Source organism: Lindgomyces ingoldianus (assembly GCF_010093535.1).
Source record: "Lindgomyces ingoldianus strain ATCC 200398 unplaced genomic scaffold BDR25scaffold_39, whole genome shotgun sequence".
Taxonomy (NCBI): Eukaryota; Fungi; Ascomycota; class Dothideomycetes; order Pleosporales; family Lindgomycetaceae; genus Lindgomyces; species Lindgomyces ingoldianus.
The window spans coordinates 426,399-441,758 of record NW_022985200.1 but is presented as its reverse complement, the minus strand read 5'-3'; the positions used below and the strand labels follow the sequence as shown (position 1 = coordinate 441,758).

The 15,360-nt window shown below is 49.0% G+C and overlaps 5 protein-coding genes across 5 annotated transcripts; 2 read left to right on the top strand and 3 right to left on the bottom strand.

The window, feature by feature from the left end:
• The first annotated feature begins 769 nt into the window (after nucleotides 1–769).
• Nucleotides 770–2,716, top strand: BDR25DRAFT_270475 (heme oxygenase-like protein). The gene is made up of 3 exons (XM_033687211.1): nucleotides 770–879; nucleotides 944–1,687; nucleotides 1,740–2,716. Exons 1-3 carry the CDS (start codon nucleotides 808–810, stop codon nucleotides 2,367–2,369), a joined length of 1,446 nt encoding a protein of 481 aa, XP_033542150.1. The 5' UTR covers nucleotides 770–807; the 3' UTR covers nucleotides 2,370–2,716.
• On the bottom strand, nucleotides 2,708–4,892 carry BDR25DRAFT_270472 (cytochrome P450). Its single transcript, XM_033687210.1, has 6 exons — nucleotides 4,463–4,892; nucleotides 4,117–4,369; nucleotides 3,920–4,038; nucleotides 3,559–3,789; nucleotides 2,922–3,443; nucleotides 2,708–2,861 (listed from the first exon to the last, which is right to left on the bottom strand). Exons 1-6 carry the CDS (start codon nucleotides 4,754–4,756, stop codon nucleotides 2,763–2,765), a joined length of 1,518 nt encoding a protein of 505 aa, XP_033542149.1. The 5' UTR covers nucleotides 4,757–4,892; the 3' UTR covers nucleotides 2,708–2,762.
• A 979-nt stretch (nucleotides 4,893–5,871) lies between these two features.
• Nucleotides 5,872–6,957, bottom strand: BDR25DRAFT_240127 (bax inhibitor family protein; the record flags this gene model as incomplete). Its single annotated transcript, XM_033685702.1, has 2 exons — nucleotides 5,872–6,355; nucleotides 6,422–6,957. 2 exons carry the CDS (start codon nucleotides 6,955–6,957, stop codon nucleotides 5,872–5,874), a joined length of 1,020 nt encoding a protein of 339 aa, XP_033542148.1.
• A 1,129-nt stretch (nucleotides 6,958–8,086) lies between these two features.
• BDR25DRAFT_318555 (uncharacterized protein) lies at nucleotides 8,087–9,361 on the bottom strand (the record flags this gene model as incomplete). The annotated part of the gene is made up of 4 exons (XM_033691755.1): nucleotides 8,087–8,362; nucleotides 8,421–8,501; nucleotides 8,555–8,680; nucleotides 8,735–9,361. The coding sequence occupies 4 exons, from the start codon at nucleotides 9,359–9,361 to the stop codon at nucleotides 8,087–8,089; spliced, it is 1,110 nt and encodes a 369-aa protein (XP_033542147.1).
• Nucleotides 9,362–13,120: 3,759 nt separating this feature from the next.
• Nucleotides 13,121–14,653, top strand: BDR25DRAFT_346193 (uncharacterized protein; the record flags this gene model as incomplete). The annotated part of the gene is made up of 3 exons (XM_033694120.1): nucleotides 13,121–13,512; nucleotides 13,567–14,257; nucleotides 14,309–14,653. 3 exons carry the CDS (start codon nucleotides 13,121–13,123, stop codon nucleotides 14,651–14,653), a joined length of 1,428 nt encoding a protein of 475 aa, XP_033542146.1.
• Nucleotides 14,654–15,360: the final 707 nt, after the last annotated feature.

Sequence of the window (15,360 nt, the reverse complement as noted above, 5' to 3'; positions counted from 1 at the left end):
AAGACACGGCAGCCCGAAGTGAGTGGGACGATCAGATGATGGGCTCCATGGCGCAGGCGATGCGTAACAGTGAGCCTAACATAAGATGCAACCTGTTAGGTAAGTAAAGAGACCGGAGATGTGTGAAACGCTGTGATGACCGAGGTGCGGGGTGTCTTGCGATGCTGTGAGAGCAAGCCCAATATTGCTGTCCGTCACGTGCATTGGCGGGACATGAACATCAAAATTTCAACGCGTTGCAATCTCAGCAAGTTTGCAAGAAGTATTCTTTCAACTTAGCAAGGAAAAATAACAGCCATGTAAGACGTCCCTGTAGAGTTCTTATGTCTTAGACCTTGTATGTGCTGGTGCTGGAGAGGTGCGTAAAATTCTGTGCTTGTGTCTGATTAGCTATCTCTCAAACACGTGACAGACATCAAGATTGAGTTTATTCTTTGTATGAGGCTGTCCTCTACAATTCAGCAGTAGACGAAAGCTTTGGCGGATATCTGAGGGGGTTCTCATACAAATCAGTTGTCTCATACAAGTGGTATGTTGGTGACGATGACATACTGGTGAAGATTACTGTTCGGCTGGTGAAGAATGTTTCGAATCCTGCCACAGCCAAGCAGCCCAGAAACGCAAATGGTTTAACGCTGTGTGTGACGAGTGAGAGGGCGACGGTGGAAACAATACCGCGCCGGCCGGCAGCGCGGCCCCCTTAGTCACGATCGCTTAGCGTGTCGTCCCCTCTCCCAAGCCCGCAGTGAAAGTTACATGACTGACCATTACCACGTCCACGATACAGTAACATATCGAGCCATCAGCATGGGACGACACGCCAATCCTGACATCAGACGCGCCTTTCAAGAGTTCCAGGACAGCGACACGCCGTCCAAGGTAAGTCGCGAACTGCCACCTACCACCTGCCCGCCGCCGCTGCTCTCTAACTGCCCGCCGATAGTGTAATAAGGTGCGATGTCTGCACTGCGGCTTCGTGCGCGCGAAGAACACGACCCGCCAGATTGAGCACCTCCAGGAGTGTCAGGCCTACCTCAACTCGCCAGATGCCCAGGTGCACCTCGTACCAAATGCCCAAGGCACTCCCCTCGAGCAGACCATGCCGCAGGCCAGCTCCCAAGGCCCCGGCATCCTCAACGGCCAGCACCCAAACCCGAATCTGCAGGTCCATCGTCGCGGTCCCAACACCAAACGCTCGCGCGACGGCCAGCCCATCGCCCCTCATGTGCAGCTGCACCAGGCCCCGATCGCGCCCTCGCTGACCGCACACCTCCTCACCATCTGCCATTCGCAGTTCAACCAGGCAACCCAGCAGCCCTTCCTCTCCCACGCCGGCTGCGGGTCGCTCGCCCCCGGGCCTCTCTCGCAATGGCTGGTCCAGGACGGGCACTATGCGCGAGGATACGTGCGCTTCGTGGGACAGCTGCTGGCTAAGATCCGTCTGCCGCAGACTCAGAACTCGCAATTCCACCCCATGTACCGGACAATGGACCTTCTGATCTCTGCCCTCAACAACATGCGCCGTGAGATGCAGTTCTTCGAAATAACCGCGACTAAATACGGTCTCACCCTCAGCCAGGACCCGCCTACGCCCATTACCCGCGCTCTCCTGGATCTGTTTGTAAGTGCCAGTAGTTCAAGCGCCTCTCTTCTTGAGGGCATGGTGGTTCTGTGGGGAACTGAGCATGTGAGTGCCGGACCAGTGTCCAAATCTGCATTTCCCTTAACACCATGCGCAGTGCTACCGCTCAGCCTGGCAGTATGCCTCTTCCTTCAGCACTTCCCTCTCCACACCCAGCACCGATTCCCACATCATCGCCCTCCACCAAGCCCTGATCCCAAACTGGACCTCCCCTGCATTCAGCAAGTTCGTGGATGCAACCCGAGCCCTCGTGGATGAGCTTGCTAACATCACCACCACACGTGATGGAAAGGAAGAGATGACGCGCTGCGAAGAGATCTTCCGACAGATATGCTGGCTCGAAGAACGCTTCTGGCCCGATGTTGACGGTATGGGCGAGGAAGACGAGAGCGCTCGGCTTGGCCCTACAAGTCTCGGCCCTACAAGTCTCGGCCCGATCAGCAGTGGGGTTGGTGGCATGGACAGCGGTATGAACGGTCCTGGAATGAATGGTCCGGGAATGAACGGCTCAATGAACAACTCTGGAATGAACGGGCCTGGAATGAGTGGCCCTGGGATGGGTGGCTCTGGAATGAATGCCCCGGGGATGAACAACCAAGGTATGAACAGCAGCAGCATGAACGGTCCAGGCATGAACGGTGGTGATGGCACGCCTGTGGGTGATGGTCGAAACAGCTTCGGTCTTCCGAATGGCAGTGGCCTTGACGGGGTTGGCCAGACCTCCTAACCATCAGCGCCGTGGATCTCTTTGCCCTGGTGGCACATCGAAGTTACGCTCATTTTGCTTTATTCCCTGCTCTATTCCCCCGCGAACTGGATGGCCTCTTTCCATCCCATGATTTCCTACAGATCAGCGTCAAGGGCGGTGGCTCCCTGGTGGCAGTGTTGTATTTCCTGGCAGTGGGTATTTGGGATATCAACTTGTAATGATTTAGGGCGGTTGCCTTCTGTATGTATGGAACCTTTCTCTCCTACGCTGGGATGATATAGGCTATATGGATATGTTGTACGTCCTGGGTGTTTTGCTCTCCAAAATACTTTTTATTAGGACCGTGTACAGCAAGTACCCCAATGACTCTAATCGAGCTACGCTAATTCATTCTCCTCTCCTTGCGCATTCTCAAGCCTCTATGTGCCTCATGATGATTTTGATCTTATGAGGCCAGACGAACCACTGCTCGTGCAGTTCCCACTCACTATGCAGATGCACGAGGTCCATCTATCATCACATTAGCGAGCTCAGGGCAACTTCATTAAAGTAAGCACTGGATGAACTTACGTCATACTTTCCAAATAACGTTGCCGTCACTTTATACAACTCGACCAATGCCAACGGCCTACCGAGACATGTCCGATTCCCACTGCCAAAACTCAAATCCGCGTCCTTCATTATGCGTATCCTTCCCTCAAACTCGGAATCACTTTCCCATTCCTTCTGAATCCACCTCTCTGGAACAAAAGCATCTGGCTTCGGGCCAAAAACCTCCGCATTACGATGCAAAACCCAAGGGTTCATTCCGACAATAGTTCCCGGGGGAAGGACAGTGCCATTGGAGAGCGTGAGGCCGGATGGAGGAACGATACGTTCGAGAATGTGGCCGACGACTGGGTGGATTCGAAGGCCCTCTTTGATGCACGCATCGAGGTATGGAAGCTTTTCGACGACAGTGTATGCCGATGGGAACGCTAGCTTTGCGGATCGTAGCTCGGCTACTAGTTTGGCTTTTACCCCGGGGTTTTTTAGGATCCAGTAGAAGATCGCTTTCAGTACTATGGCGGTTGTGTCGGCGCCGCCGAGGATCTATGGCGGGTTTGAATTCGTGAGCATGCGATGTAAAGTTACTAAAGAGAGGGGGTTACAGAGTAGGTAAGGTTGGATTGAATTGGGTATCTATGGGTAGAGTAGTCTAACTTACATTTAGCATTAAGTATCCGATGACTTCATTATCAGACACGAGCTCTGGATACTGGTTCTTGGCTTCTAGAAACCCGTTCATAAAATCATTCTCCTTATGTTCCTCGCGATTTTGATCACGTTCCGCGAATCGCTGGATGCAGAATCCAGCCGGGACAGCAAAATCGGCGAATTTGATCGGGCAGTATGGATTTTTGCCCAGGAATTTGTCGAGAATGGGCATTTGGCCAACCTTGGGAGAGGCTGTTAGCGACACGTTGAATTTAAATGGTGGCGGATAGAGATAGAAGGTGGAGAAAGGGTTGGCTGGCGGTAGTTTCGCGGATTTTGTTAAGGATCAAGAGAACAAAAGGGAAGCATACAACAGAGAAGTACCCCATTACTTTCTCAGCAGTCTCAATCATCCCCCCAACGTCTTTTCCTTGTTCCATAAACCCCATTCTCTTACTAAACGTCATATCGCCGAGGAAATCCCAGGTGACTGCGCAATATGTTAGCACCCATCGCCTTTTCAAAAGTCACAAGTAAAACTCCAAGATGAAAATTGCTGGCAACGTACAAAAAGATATCCAATCCGCGATATCACAAGTCTTCCCCGCATTCACACCGGTGATAAATCTTTTCTCCAGCTCTGAGCATAGTGCTCGCACCGTGTCATCCATGAGGGGTTCGAGATCGAGTGCGCTGCTGAAAGAGTACAGTTTCTGAATAGGCTTGAGGGCGCTGCTATGGAACTCATTGGAGCGTGTGCTAAAAAGGTTGGGAATAATGTGACCATTTTGGAGTGCGTCGTTGACGGAGTAATAGTCGCTCTACAATTCTTCAATAACTAGGACCATCGACACTATACTACAGAAATGGAGTGGAGGGATAAATTCAAAGTTGAACTATAAAGATAGACTGGCCTTCAAATATGTGCCTCTGGTTGAGTAAATCGTCTTCACCAAGCTCACGTCACTCAAGCTGACAGCATTCGGACCAATCCGAACCACGTTCCCATATTTCTCGTGCAATTTCTGTTGGGTTTTGATATGTTGACGATTGTAATGATTCAAGAGTCTCCAAACATCTGAGAATTTAGCGAGGAAAGGGCCAGGTAATGTCCTGAGGGGTGAGCTAAGATAGGCAAAGACGCATTGTATGAGCAGCAGAATAAGACCGAGAACGAAGGCTTGGAGAAGAAGCGACGAAAGCACCATTCTGCAGTCTTGGTGTATCTTCGCGTTCTAAGACTTGATGTGTGTAAAGACGTCGGGTGGCAACCAACTATTGGGCGTGAGATCTGCTGGTAATTCCTGAGAGAATCAGGTAAAAAAAAATAATTAAACAGCGAAGTGACATGTAAGCGCAATGGATAGAGGGGAAGTGTGTGGCATAAGTAATTGCCCACGTAAAAAAATCGCCTTTCCCATCCATGTTAGGTTGCTCTCTGCAAAGCGTCAGAAGCATAGTGTCAACCTCACGGGGCGTAGGGATCACGTCACCTGTTGAACAATCTGATTTGTCGAACTTTCGTACGAGATTGTTATTACTCTACAGAAGCTGCAGACCTGGGGGGTGGCTCGCCGTTGACTGCTGTTGGTCGACAAATTCTTTTTGGGGAATAGCTTGAGACTCCAACTTGCATGGAATTCCGGCATCTTGGTACACAGTAAAAGAATGGCATTCTTAATGCATGTATTTGTTACACCCAGTGTTTACATTTCCTTCGGCCGAAGCTTGAAAACTGGCAGGGGGCAGCATAGTAATAGTCGTCCCCGCAGAAATAAAGGATAGTTAAATTGGTAATGCTGAGACCATTAGAAATAAAGGAGGTAGAGTAAATATTTATCAGTTACATGATTGTATTTAAGGGATCATGGCGACTTTAGCTCAACACAGTAAATCTAGGCTGCCTCTGTTAATCCTGCCTGTATCCAAGAGAACAGCCGGAGGGTTACACCGTAGTGGTGATAGCAGGGTCTTGAGACCGGGAGAAGTGTAGCTGAAATACTTAGGCGAACTCGAGGCTTGCTGAATTGTAGTTTCTGAAAAGGGTCTTCTGTTGATGCTTTTGAAATGGACTTTGACAGCAATCCTTGCCGGAACCAGGGAGAGTATCAACAGGATGCAAATTTCTGTCCTAGAATTACTTCCTGTTGTATTCTACGTTGGGTGAGTGTTAAATCTGAACTGCAAATGCCGAACGGAAGACTGGGGTGCCTTTACCATTTTTATTAAACCAAGAGAGGAGAGTATGCTACACGCAGAATGTCGAATACTGTGTCCCTACTCTACACTACTACAGTGCTAACCACCAGCTAGCATGTACTTGTTACTTCCTCCTGTTACCACTCATGCCCAGGATCTGGACCATCCGGACGAAGATGTTGATAAAATCTAGCTCTAGCCGAATTGACTCATTCACGGCATCCTTCCGCATAACTCCTCGTTCAGCTAACCGCGCGTGGTGTAGGATCTTCTGCACGTCGTAGAGGGTAAAGCCGCCGAAGACAGCAAGGCCGCCATACAGCCAGATATTCTCCGACCACATGAGCGTTCTCGCGGCCGTAGCGGGGATGACAAGGGGTGCGAGGCCCGAGAGCGCGACGATAGCGACACCGGCGAGCAGTGGGCCGCCGAGGTAGAGGTACTTTTCTTGCTTGGCAGTAGCGCCGACGAAGGCAATAGATCCCATCATCCCGGCCGTGTACAAGCCGGCGCGCGCGAGGAGGGCGGGCTGGAGAAACATGAGGGGGGAGAGGAGCATGGCCTGGGTGACGTTGAAGGCGGACCAGAGAGCGTATTTCTGGACGTAGCTACAGCGCATGTTAGCTGACGGCACGGACTGGATCGCTGCTTCGCTTCTTTGCTTCTTCACTTACTTGCTAGGATCTGTGGCCATGCATCCATACATGGTGCCGATGCTTCCAACAAGGCCAAGCCCCAGCACCACCCACGGGTTCGCTGCCATCAATCGGTAGCTCCAGCCGTTGAAGTGCAGGGCTCTCGCCGCGACGCCGATGATGCCAATGCCCAGGCCAGTGTGCATGAAAGTGTCGTTCAGGTACGCGCGCTCGTACGGGGGCATACCGCCATCCTCGCGCGTTTCGCGGTTGAAGATGAAGTTGATGCCGACGAGCGTCGCACCGAAGATACCCGCGCCATAGAGTAGCCGCTGGCGCGCATCGACTTTAGATGCAGGACTGTATGTGGCCTGCTGGTTGTAGTGTCGACGGAACGTGGCGCGGAAAACCGTCTGCGACTTGGACAACGACGATGCTGTCTTCGGGGTGTGGAAACTGGATTGCTGCTTGAGTGGCGAGGTGTGAAAGGCGCGGAAAGAGAAGGACTGCCCGGCTTTGGGCGCTTGCTTGAGCGTCGTGACGATGGCGAAAGGCCGCCGTAGGATGAAGGCCATGGTTGCAGTCAAGGGAGTGCTTCGAGGTGCGGTGGTAGAGTGGGAAAGTCGGAGAGGTGGCACCTCAATGATGACGTTCTGAGAGCGCTTATGTCAGCGACAAAAGTCCACGTTCAGGTTGCCACATCTTATCACCACATGACCGGGGACAGGGAGGCAATTCAAGCCAGAAATTTGCACCCTGTTGATGCGCTCCTTGATTTTAGCAAGAGGTTTAATAGAGAGAATCCACTTTGATGATGTTCTGCATTATGCAGTAACATGCAAACGCCTGGGCATAGTGACACCGTGAACTTGAGACAGACGCATTCAGACTCTTGAACTATGAACCTACTTAACTCGGTGCTCAGTGTACAAGTAACTAACGTCTGATAGAGCCCTGGCGGTGCGGTAAGGGCTCACATCAAAGCAAGTGCCTTCCCTGAATGAAAGCGGACGATAATAGCAGGTTTGCCGTGAAAATTCATGCTAACTACGTAAATATAACCTAATCAGGAAGGGGTGCAGAATCAACACAAAACAAGAGCTTAGAGTACAAGACAACGTCTTTCAGATGCCGGAAGCTTTGCGGTATTATATTTTTAAGTTTTTTTTTAAGAAATTTGATATACGGCTAAGCTACTGCTGTTCATCACTTAAGAGGTCTTAATACTGCACCTAGTTAGACAGCCTCAGCTACTTCCTGATCAGGTTAGATCTACTCAGTTTGCATGAGTATTTCCTGGTACAGTTTGCCCGAGCATACCTTTGCATGATTCCAACCCCAATTTCACCAATCAAAATATGTTTCCACCCAATCGACATGGAAGTGACGGAAGTGAAGGCAATGGAGATGAATGTGATAGAAATAATAGAGATTTGTAGACAGTTCCTGGATTCTGTAACAAGGCAAACAGGTAGTGATCGAGGGGTTAAAGCCAATAGTAACATTTAGCTCGGTAACGGCCTTGCTGGTCAACCTTTCTAAATGCCACCATAGCATTAAGAAATATTGAATCCATTTTTCCAGCATGAATTAACTCCTCACTACGGCTCCAGATTGATGTACACCCCTCCCTGGCGAATTTAATCCTCCTAGTAACAGTGAGTTACCCGATCCGTACGGCCCCCCCGTATGTTGCTCGCCAAATCAGCCAGAGGGCCATACCTTAGCACAGTATTGTCTTGGATTAGGTAGCTCGCGATGCTGCCCGTGCTTGAAGCCTGCGCCAAGGGCGGACATATGTGGTTGCCGTGCAAGTGCGTTGAGTTCTCTGCCATGAGCTAGTGCATTCAGGGTCTTTCCGTTGCCTTTCTCTCGAGTAGGTGTTGGAATCGTACTAAAATTACGTCCCTGCGCATCCGCTTTCCATGTCTCTAATGTTCGTTTCTTGTGGGCGTTGTTTTTCTTATTGCTCCCTGAGCGCTGCATGAATGGTCAGTGACTTCCCCTTCAAAAGTGATGAGGTCATATGCCTTCGTACCTGATAGTATTTGATTGGCCCGGCAACATAGTGCACAATCTTCTCCATCTTCATGAGTGAATCGCAAACCGACTTCCAATCCTAAGTATAAAATGAGCACGGTTGCCTTGGCCGAGAAAGACAGGATGATATACATGAAATAATTTCACCAATGCATCGATTCGCTCTGAGAAATCGAGTTTCTTGTCAACATGGGCATCAAGATCTTTATCGAATATGGGCACAGTAAACCCCTCTTCATGGAGTTTAATCGTCTCGTTCTACCCACAATCAGCAGAGTGCCAGGACATTTCATGAGAGCAGTGCGGACATACTAGGACTTCCCAGCAGATTCGATCCACCCACGCGTTCTGGTAGAACTGTTCACTCTCTAAACCCCAACGAGCCGCATAACCTCTCCCCTTGTTATCTCCGGTATTAATTTTGTTGAGGACTGCATCGCGAAGTCTTCGAACAATTTTCCTCTTTTCTTCATTTGTACGTGGAATGCCTGCATCTCCGGGTGGTGGTTTCCAGTAGCTAGCGAGTATACCAACAGCATCATCGTAACTATTGCCGTACACTCCGGTTTCGATGTCCGGGGTTGGAAGACGGGGTATGCTAGGGTCATAGATTCTGCCTTGTCGCGAGCGCCCTCGAAAAGAAGGAGTACTCTCGTCAAGAGCGAAGTCGATGGGGGCTTGAAGGGAAGGTGCGGTGACGGATTCAGAAGAAACCTGAACTGGCTGAGCAAAGGCTATTTCAACGCCTTCACCCCAGACTTGCACTCTATTGAAGGTCCGATGAAGAGACTGGGCGTCGTTAGCATTCAAGCCTGCGAGGTGTTCGTTTATCGCCGGGATCCCCTCCGGCGATTCTACAAACACTTTCGGGCGAGTGTAGGACTGAACAGCGGGATCATAGCCAATGTATTCCCTGATCGAGGGTAATGACTCGGCCATCACGAAGGGGTGTGTAAGTGTGGGGAGGTGTATGCGCCTCGTAAATGTAAATAAGTTTGGCTTGCCTTAGGTGTAGTGACTGTCGACTATATAGTTACGTAAGAAACTTTCACTTTGCTAAAGATGCGGAGTGTAGGATAGCTCACGTGCGGACCATGTCACTCACGAAGGTTATTTGTATCTCAATCACGTTTCGAACTCGGCGCAACGAGCATGTTCGCTGTAGGACTGCGTCATTATAATGACCTAAAAATATTTGAGAAATCATTGTTTGTGACCAAGTGATGGGGTATTATTTCCCTATACGGAAGTATGTACTGATATAGGTTTTTCAAGCATCTAAGTGTTGAAGCTCCTTTAGCAGACGATGGAAACACTTGCAAGAAGACTTAAGGTTTGAAGTGGGTATTCCGTCATAGATTTAGGCACTGCAGTATGCTTCGAAGGCGAGATAGCTCCTGAATCCTAATTGAGAGACTTACGTGTTGCACGACATCTTCAAGGTTGTTAGGGCTGCCACCCGATGTCAGATCGAATCACTTTTTATGCATGAAGGTGCTGTCTCTTATCCAATAATTGTTGATTGTAGGTATCATATCTTTAGTAATCTTTTCCTACTTGTCCTGTGGCGCGATTTTACTGTTTTACTGAAGCCCGGCAAGGCTGAACCTGTAGCTCAAATATCTTCCTCAATCTCATAAAAAGATATGGGTATTCATAAAAAAAAAGACCATTAGTGAGTTTTCAAAGCTTTAGCCTACCTAAAGGCTTACTCGAGCCGCCGTTGATGTAGTTTTCAACTGGCAAAAATGCGGGCTTGGACAGATCTCCACTGACGTGCTTACTGCCCATGCACTGGGATAAAGAGGGAAATGCCTAAATCGTTAGATAAAGGCCATAATTTTACAATCGAGGGAGACCAGGCGACGAAGTGAGGGACGCATGTAATATCGGTGGCTTCCCAGGTTCGCTTGAGAGGTCACAGAAGGACGGTCGCCAGGCGGTAGGCAAACGGTTCTAAAAACTTCTGGAGGAATGTTTCGGATATTTAGGGAGGTTGTTAGAGATTCGGGTATCGGAAGGGCGGTGAGAGTCCTAAGGGTTTTGCATCCTTGAAGCACCTCAGAAGGGAGGTTTTGGCGTATGCTTCTTGCCGAGTCTTGACCCGTTGAGGTCGATAGCTGAGTGCCGCATATGCCATTCAGTACGACGAAAATGTCAAAGTCGTAGCCGGAGCACATTAGTTGGCTATGAGCAGCAGCGGTGAACATGCTAATTTGAAATGGTTGATATAAAAGCCTTTTGGGGGGTTAAGTCTAATATTTGCAACTAGGTTATGAAGTTATGAATAATACTTGTCCCGTGATTGATGATACTGACAAAGATTTCGAGCAGGTGTTGATGCCAACTAATTATGTGGAGATGGCGAGCGACCTGAGGACCTGGGGTTTGGTTTGTGGCATCAAAATCCGTAGAATCATGCGTTAGCCCCAATGATTTGCGGGTGCTCATACTAAGAGAAAATGGCTATACTCATCACAAAAGAATGCAATAAAAGTACGAAGAAGAACATTCCACAGTACTGCACTGCCGGACCCGCTTACAAGTATCAGTACATAATGTGCATGCCCTTCAGCAAGATTTTCCTGGGAGGAAAGGATTCCCCATATTCGGAAGTTGCATTCCTCGGACAGTGACTAGAAACTCAAATGTAGAAGTAAAGGGCAGCTTGATGTCAAAAGTCGAAGTAGGTGTAGGTGCCAAGCCAAAGTGGGGTGTGTGCCACAGAATTCGAAACGTGCCCGCTTCACTGCCCTCATCAAAAATTATCTCTCAGCCTTCTCATCCTTCCGTCAACCTCCTCAACCTCACTCTTCCTGGTCTTATGTTAGACCTCTTCCATATAACCATGCTTTTCCGGACTGTATTTGTATCATGTCCGATGCCGAGCTTGCTACCCAACCAACCGAATGGTGCGAGTTCAAGGGTAGATACGTGCACTTACCCAATCTTCTGATTCCCTCAGAAGGCCAGTATTGCTGCTGTTTATCTACTAAATCTTCTTATACCTTTTCTAAAAGGTAGATGCTCCCTTTGAACAGGCGTCAATATGGACTGCGCTGCGCCATCACCCTTACCGCCATTCTCCTTCCCCGATGCGGCTAGTCAATTGTGTCCTGGACTGCTTCAACATGTCCTGTCTCTGCCCTGTGACTCAATTGAAGGCTGAAAAGAGAAACATCTATATAGCCAGGTGCCGCATCATGGAAACGAAACAGTACCCATTGGGCACTAAGGGAGCTTTCTATTGATTCGCAAGTAGAATACCGATTCCTTCTAGGTTAATTCACCTTGTGCTGACACTGTAGCATTCTATAGACTCCCCAGCAAGCTAAACATACTGCAGGCACACCTGGAGATCGCTGCTTTGATGGCCTTATACTTCTTCTCAATTCTCCACCTCAACGCCTTTTTCGATCTGCTCTTGGGGAATTCCTCTCGGCCACTTAACCCTTAAAGGAAGTAAATCAAAAAAATGTAATTACTCCCATGCCATTGGCAAAGTATTTGCCTCCTTTACTACCTTCGTTATCGCCGACTTTACTGGTACTAGCACATCCATTATTTTGCTGTCAGAGTCCTTCACCTCTGGCAAGGTACAGTCTTTTTTATTATTTAACGTGGGAGGAGCTATAATAGATTGAAACGCGGAACCGATACCGATAGGACAGCAATGCCATTTTTGTACCCAAACAACATGCGAAATGTAGTGGGTCCATCCCCAGTACTTTGTCAACCTAAAGCCAGGGCTTCTTCGAAAGTTCTGGTTATGCCGCCAACCAGCTCCTTTATCTATGCCTCATGGATCCTCTCCAAATAGCGGGAAAGACCTTTAGCTCCTGGCCCATCTTGTGGACCTTCTCTTAGAGGGGCACTCGGATCTAAGAGTTGAAAAAGCAAGATCCGTTCACGATGCCACTAATTAGACACCGCTATCCACACGCCTCGCACTCGATCCTCTCAGGCTGTTGATTGTTTTCGTGGAGATATACTATCTTGCATTCCCCAGACGCAGCGATATAGCGAACGGTAATGAAGTGGAACTCCCTGTGAGTCGAGTCGTCCTAGGCGGGCTTCAGTTTGCGCTTCGCTATCGGGATATCACTGGTTCTCTGAAGTTTACTATCTCGAGACTACACATACTTACAAACAATGTTGCGCATGAGACCATATTTGAAAAGAGCATGGGGAATGAAAGGGGAAATGACGTCGGCGCTGCTTGGCGGAGAAACGATTCCCCGAAAAGGTTCACGCCGAGAGCCAGCGCCTTGATATCTGCTCGCTCCCTTTGCTTCACCCACGCACCGACCAAACCGAAATTCCTCTTTCCATATACAATATCTTTCAGCTTCGTCGAGCCTCATCCTCACGTCCCCATTGTCACTATCTTCTTCTATCAAACACCGCCCAATTGAACCCTCAAAGTCACAAAGACCACAATCTTCTCCTTCAATCCTACACTACCTCCTTGCCGAGCTTCACGCTCGCGCACACATATTCACAACTCTAGCCGGCCTTATTGGCTTGCAGCCGTGGTCAAATCATACCAACATCTCCTTCCATCTCGAATCGCTTTCCCAAAGAACAACTGTACCATTTCAAGTAGTGTCTTATCAAGGTAGTCAGCCAGGCCACTCAGACAATCTTTCACCTCCTCTCTATAGCAAAATTCACCATCACCAAAATTCTGGGTTCACGATGCAAGCCAACGACGATCTGTTCACCCCTGTCACGCGGTCATATCATTTATTGACGCAACTGGTTGATGATGTCTTTGATGGTAGCCCAGCGTCATCAGATCTTAGCCAGCTTTCTGTGGATACCAGAAACGGAGTGCGAGGCCACTATTCCCAAGCCAGTCAGCCAATACTCCAGTTCCGCCGTCAAGGATACAATCACCTTGGAGCTCCATTGCCTGAGTTGTACGAGATAGGCAACACGTACAATAAATACTTCGATCCAAGCATTCTCAACAGTCTCAATAGTCTCAACGGTCTTAATGATCTAAATGATCTAAATGATCTTAACGATCTCAGTGGTCTCAACGGTGATCAGGTGGGATATCTTTCGGTCCGGGATTGGCTAAGCAGGTAAGTAGATGTACATTCCTCGGCTAATCCGCATGAAGATTAACAATAATGAAGCGACATCCCACCGTCCCAGGCTGAATGGTCTGAGCAAGTCTCGGCGTACGGGCCCCTATTCAGGATTACGGGATCTACTGTCCATGACACAGGCAAAGGAGACCGCAACGACGCTGATAGGGAAAACCGCTTTCGATTCGATACCCCTAGTTCTCCAGTCCACCTTGCTGACGGAGAATCCGAAGACACGACTTTGGAGAGCGCTATTACTGCCGCGATGCCAGTGTCTATTAATCCAGTCATACCAGCTTCAATTCCCAACCAAGCTGACTCGAATACCACCCCAGCTGAGTACTCCGCCACTCCAGTACAGCCCAGTGCCGCCCGGAAGCAACCATCCCCTCCCACTCTCTCCACTTTGGTTGGTCTCAAGCCAGAAGAGGAGAGGCCAGCAGAGGAGCTGCCGGAGACTCCAATCGTGCTCCACTTCAAAAACCGCGATGAGGCCGTAAACGCATGCCCTGGTCCAACGTGGGTACCTCTTAGACCCGATGACACGATCCCAAAGAGCGATGTGGATCGACAGCAGGTGGTCATTCGCCTGCTACGTGCTGTCAAGAACCGCAAGGATAACCTAGATAAACCTAATGGCCCTGTGTATCGCGCACGATGGGCTGCTAGGAGTCCATCTGGCGAGGTGGTCGAGTACTATAACCCAGAGGAGATGGAGAAAGTCTGTTGGGATATCGAGGTAAAGTCTCATTCCAGGTTTACACCAATAGATAACTAACACGTTGAGCAGAAGATGGTCTACGACATTCATACTAAAGGCCCTTCGTTCCTCTCCATCCACGACAAGGAGTTCTTGAAGGTGGCTTCGAAGACGAAAATATGGACATATGAAGACCGCATCACAAATCTCGTTGAACTCTTCTCCCAATCAAAGGCGAATTGTGATAAGCTGATGAAGGGAGAGAAAGTTCAGATTTATGTTGCCGCACCAAACGAGCTCTTACACAGTAGCAAAGCAAACCGAAAACAGAACAGCAACCGTGATCAATTTCTTGCAGCAGGCAGGAGAGAGGTGAAGCGCAAGCGGGAGAGCGACGAAAGAGCAAGTGGAAAAAAGATTAAGCGGGAAGTTTAAATATGCTTATGGTTGATTAATGCAAATGTTAGTATCCCTAACTGGAGATGCCTTTCATTGTAACTTATGCGAAAGGCGTCAGCATGTTCCTACAGACTGTGGAACTTTATTAGAGCAGTTTTTATCTGGTAAACCGCTTGCTAAGATTAGAGAGAACAACAATATGACCCCAATTCCCGCCCTAAATCCCTCCTCTGTCACTAGATCTTGTTTCCTAGCAGGTTTGAATGGCGTTGGTTAATCAGATATTGCGTCGTTGAGAAGCTGCTTACTACAGTGATATGTCGTGGCTGGGAATAATTCCAGGCTCGCAATTTCACAAAACTCAAATCCCCAAGAGATTTCCTTTCCTTAAGATCTCCTGGTTCTGACTCACTTTGGTCAACTCCCCTCCTCTGTTCCACTTAGTCTCAACCTATCCCCTGGCCATGTACAACACATTTATGCATGCACCTTCTCCGTCCGCATCACTGCTGACAATACCCGCGGAAACGAGATGTCCGGCACTGTGCTTCCAACAAAGTATTGTGTCACTTGGAAGCCCTCACGCTGTGCCCGACTTCTTTCATTTGCCGCCCTCTGCGACATGGGTCATCAGTCTTGACTGATATCGACAGATATCATTTCTCATAGCCCTCGCGGTCTTCTGCAGTACAGGTAACCTGACTCCGGACTCACACTCACCTTCCAACAGGTATTTCGCGTAT

Excerpts from the sequence above, each read along its gene's own strand:
- BDR25DRAFT_270472 (XM_033687210.1), bottom strand. The coding sequence starts at position 4,756 with ATGGTGCTTTCGTCGCTTCTTCTCCAAGCCTTCGTTCTCGGTCTTATT. Across the intron at positions 4,370-4,462 it reads CCAGAGGCACATATTTGAAG|AGCGACTATTACTCCGTCAA; the intron begins GCCAGTCTATCT and ends GAAGAATTGTAG. Across the intron at positions 2,862-2,921 it reads CGTTATTTGGAAAGTATGAC|ATGGACCTCGTGCATCTGCA; the intron begins GTAAGTTCATCC and ends ATGTGATGATAG.
- BDR25DRAFT_270475 (XM_033687211.1), top strand. The coding sequence starts at position 808 with ATGGGACGACACGCCAATCCTGACATCAGACGCGCCTTTCAAGAGTTC. Across the intron at positions 880-943 it reads ACAGCGACACGCCGTCCAAG|TGTAATAAGGTGCGATGTCT; the intron begins GTAAGTCGCGAA and ends GCCCGCCGATAG. Across the intron at positions 1,688-1,739 it reads TTCTGTGGGGAACTGAGCAT|TGCTACCGCTCAGCCTGGCA; the intron begins GTGAGTGCCGGA and ends CACCATGCGCAG.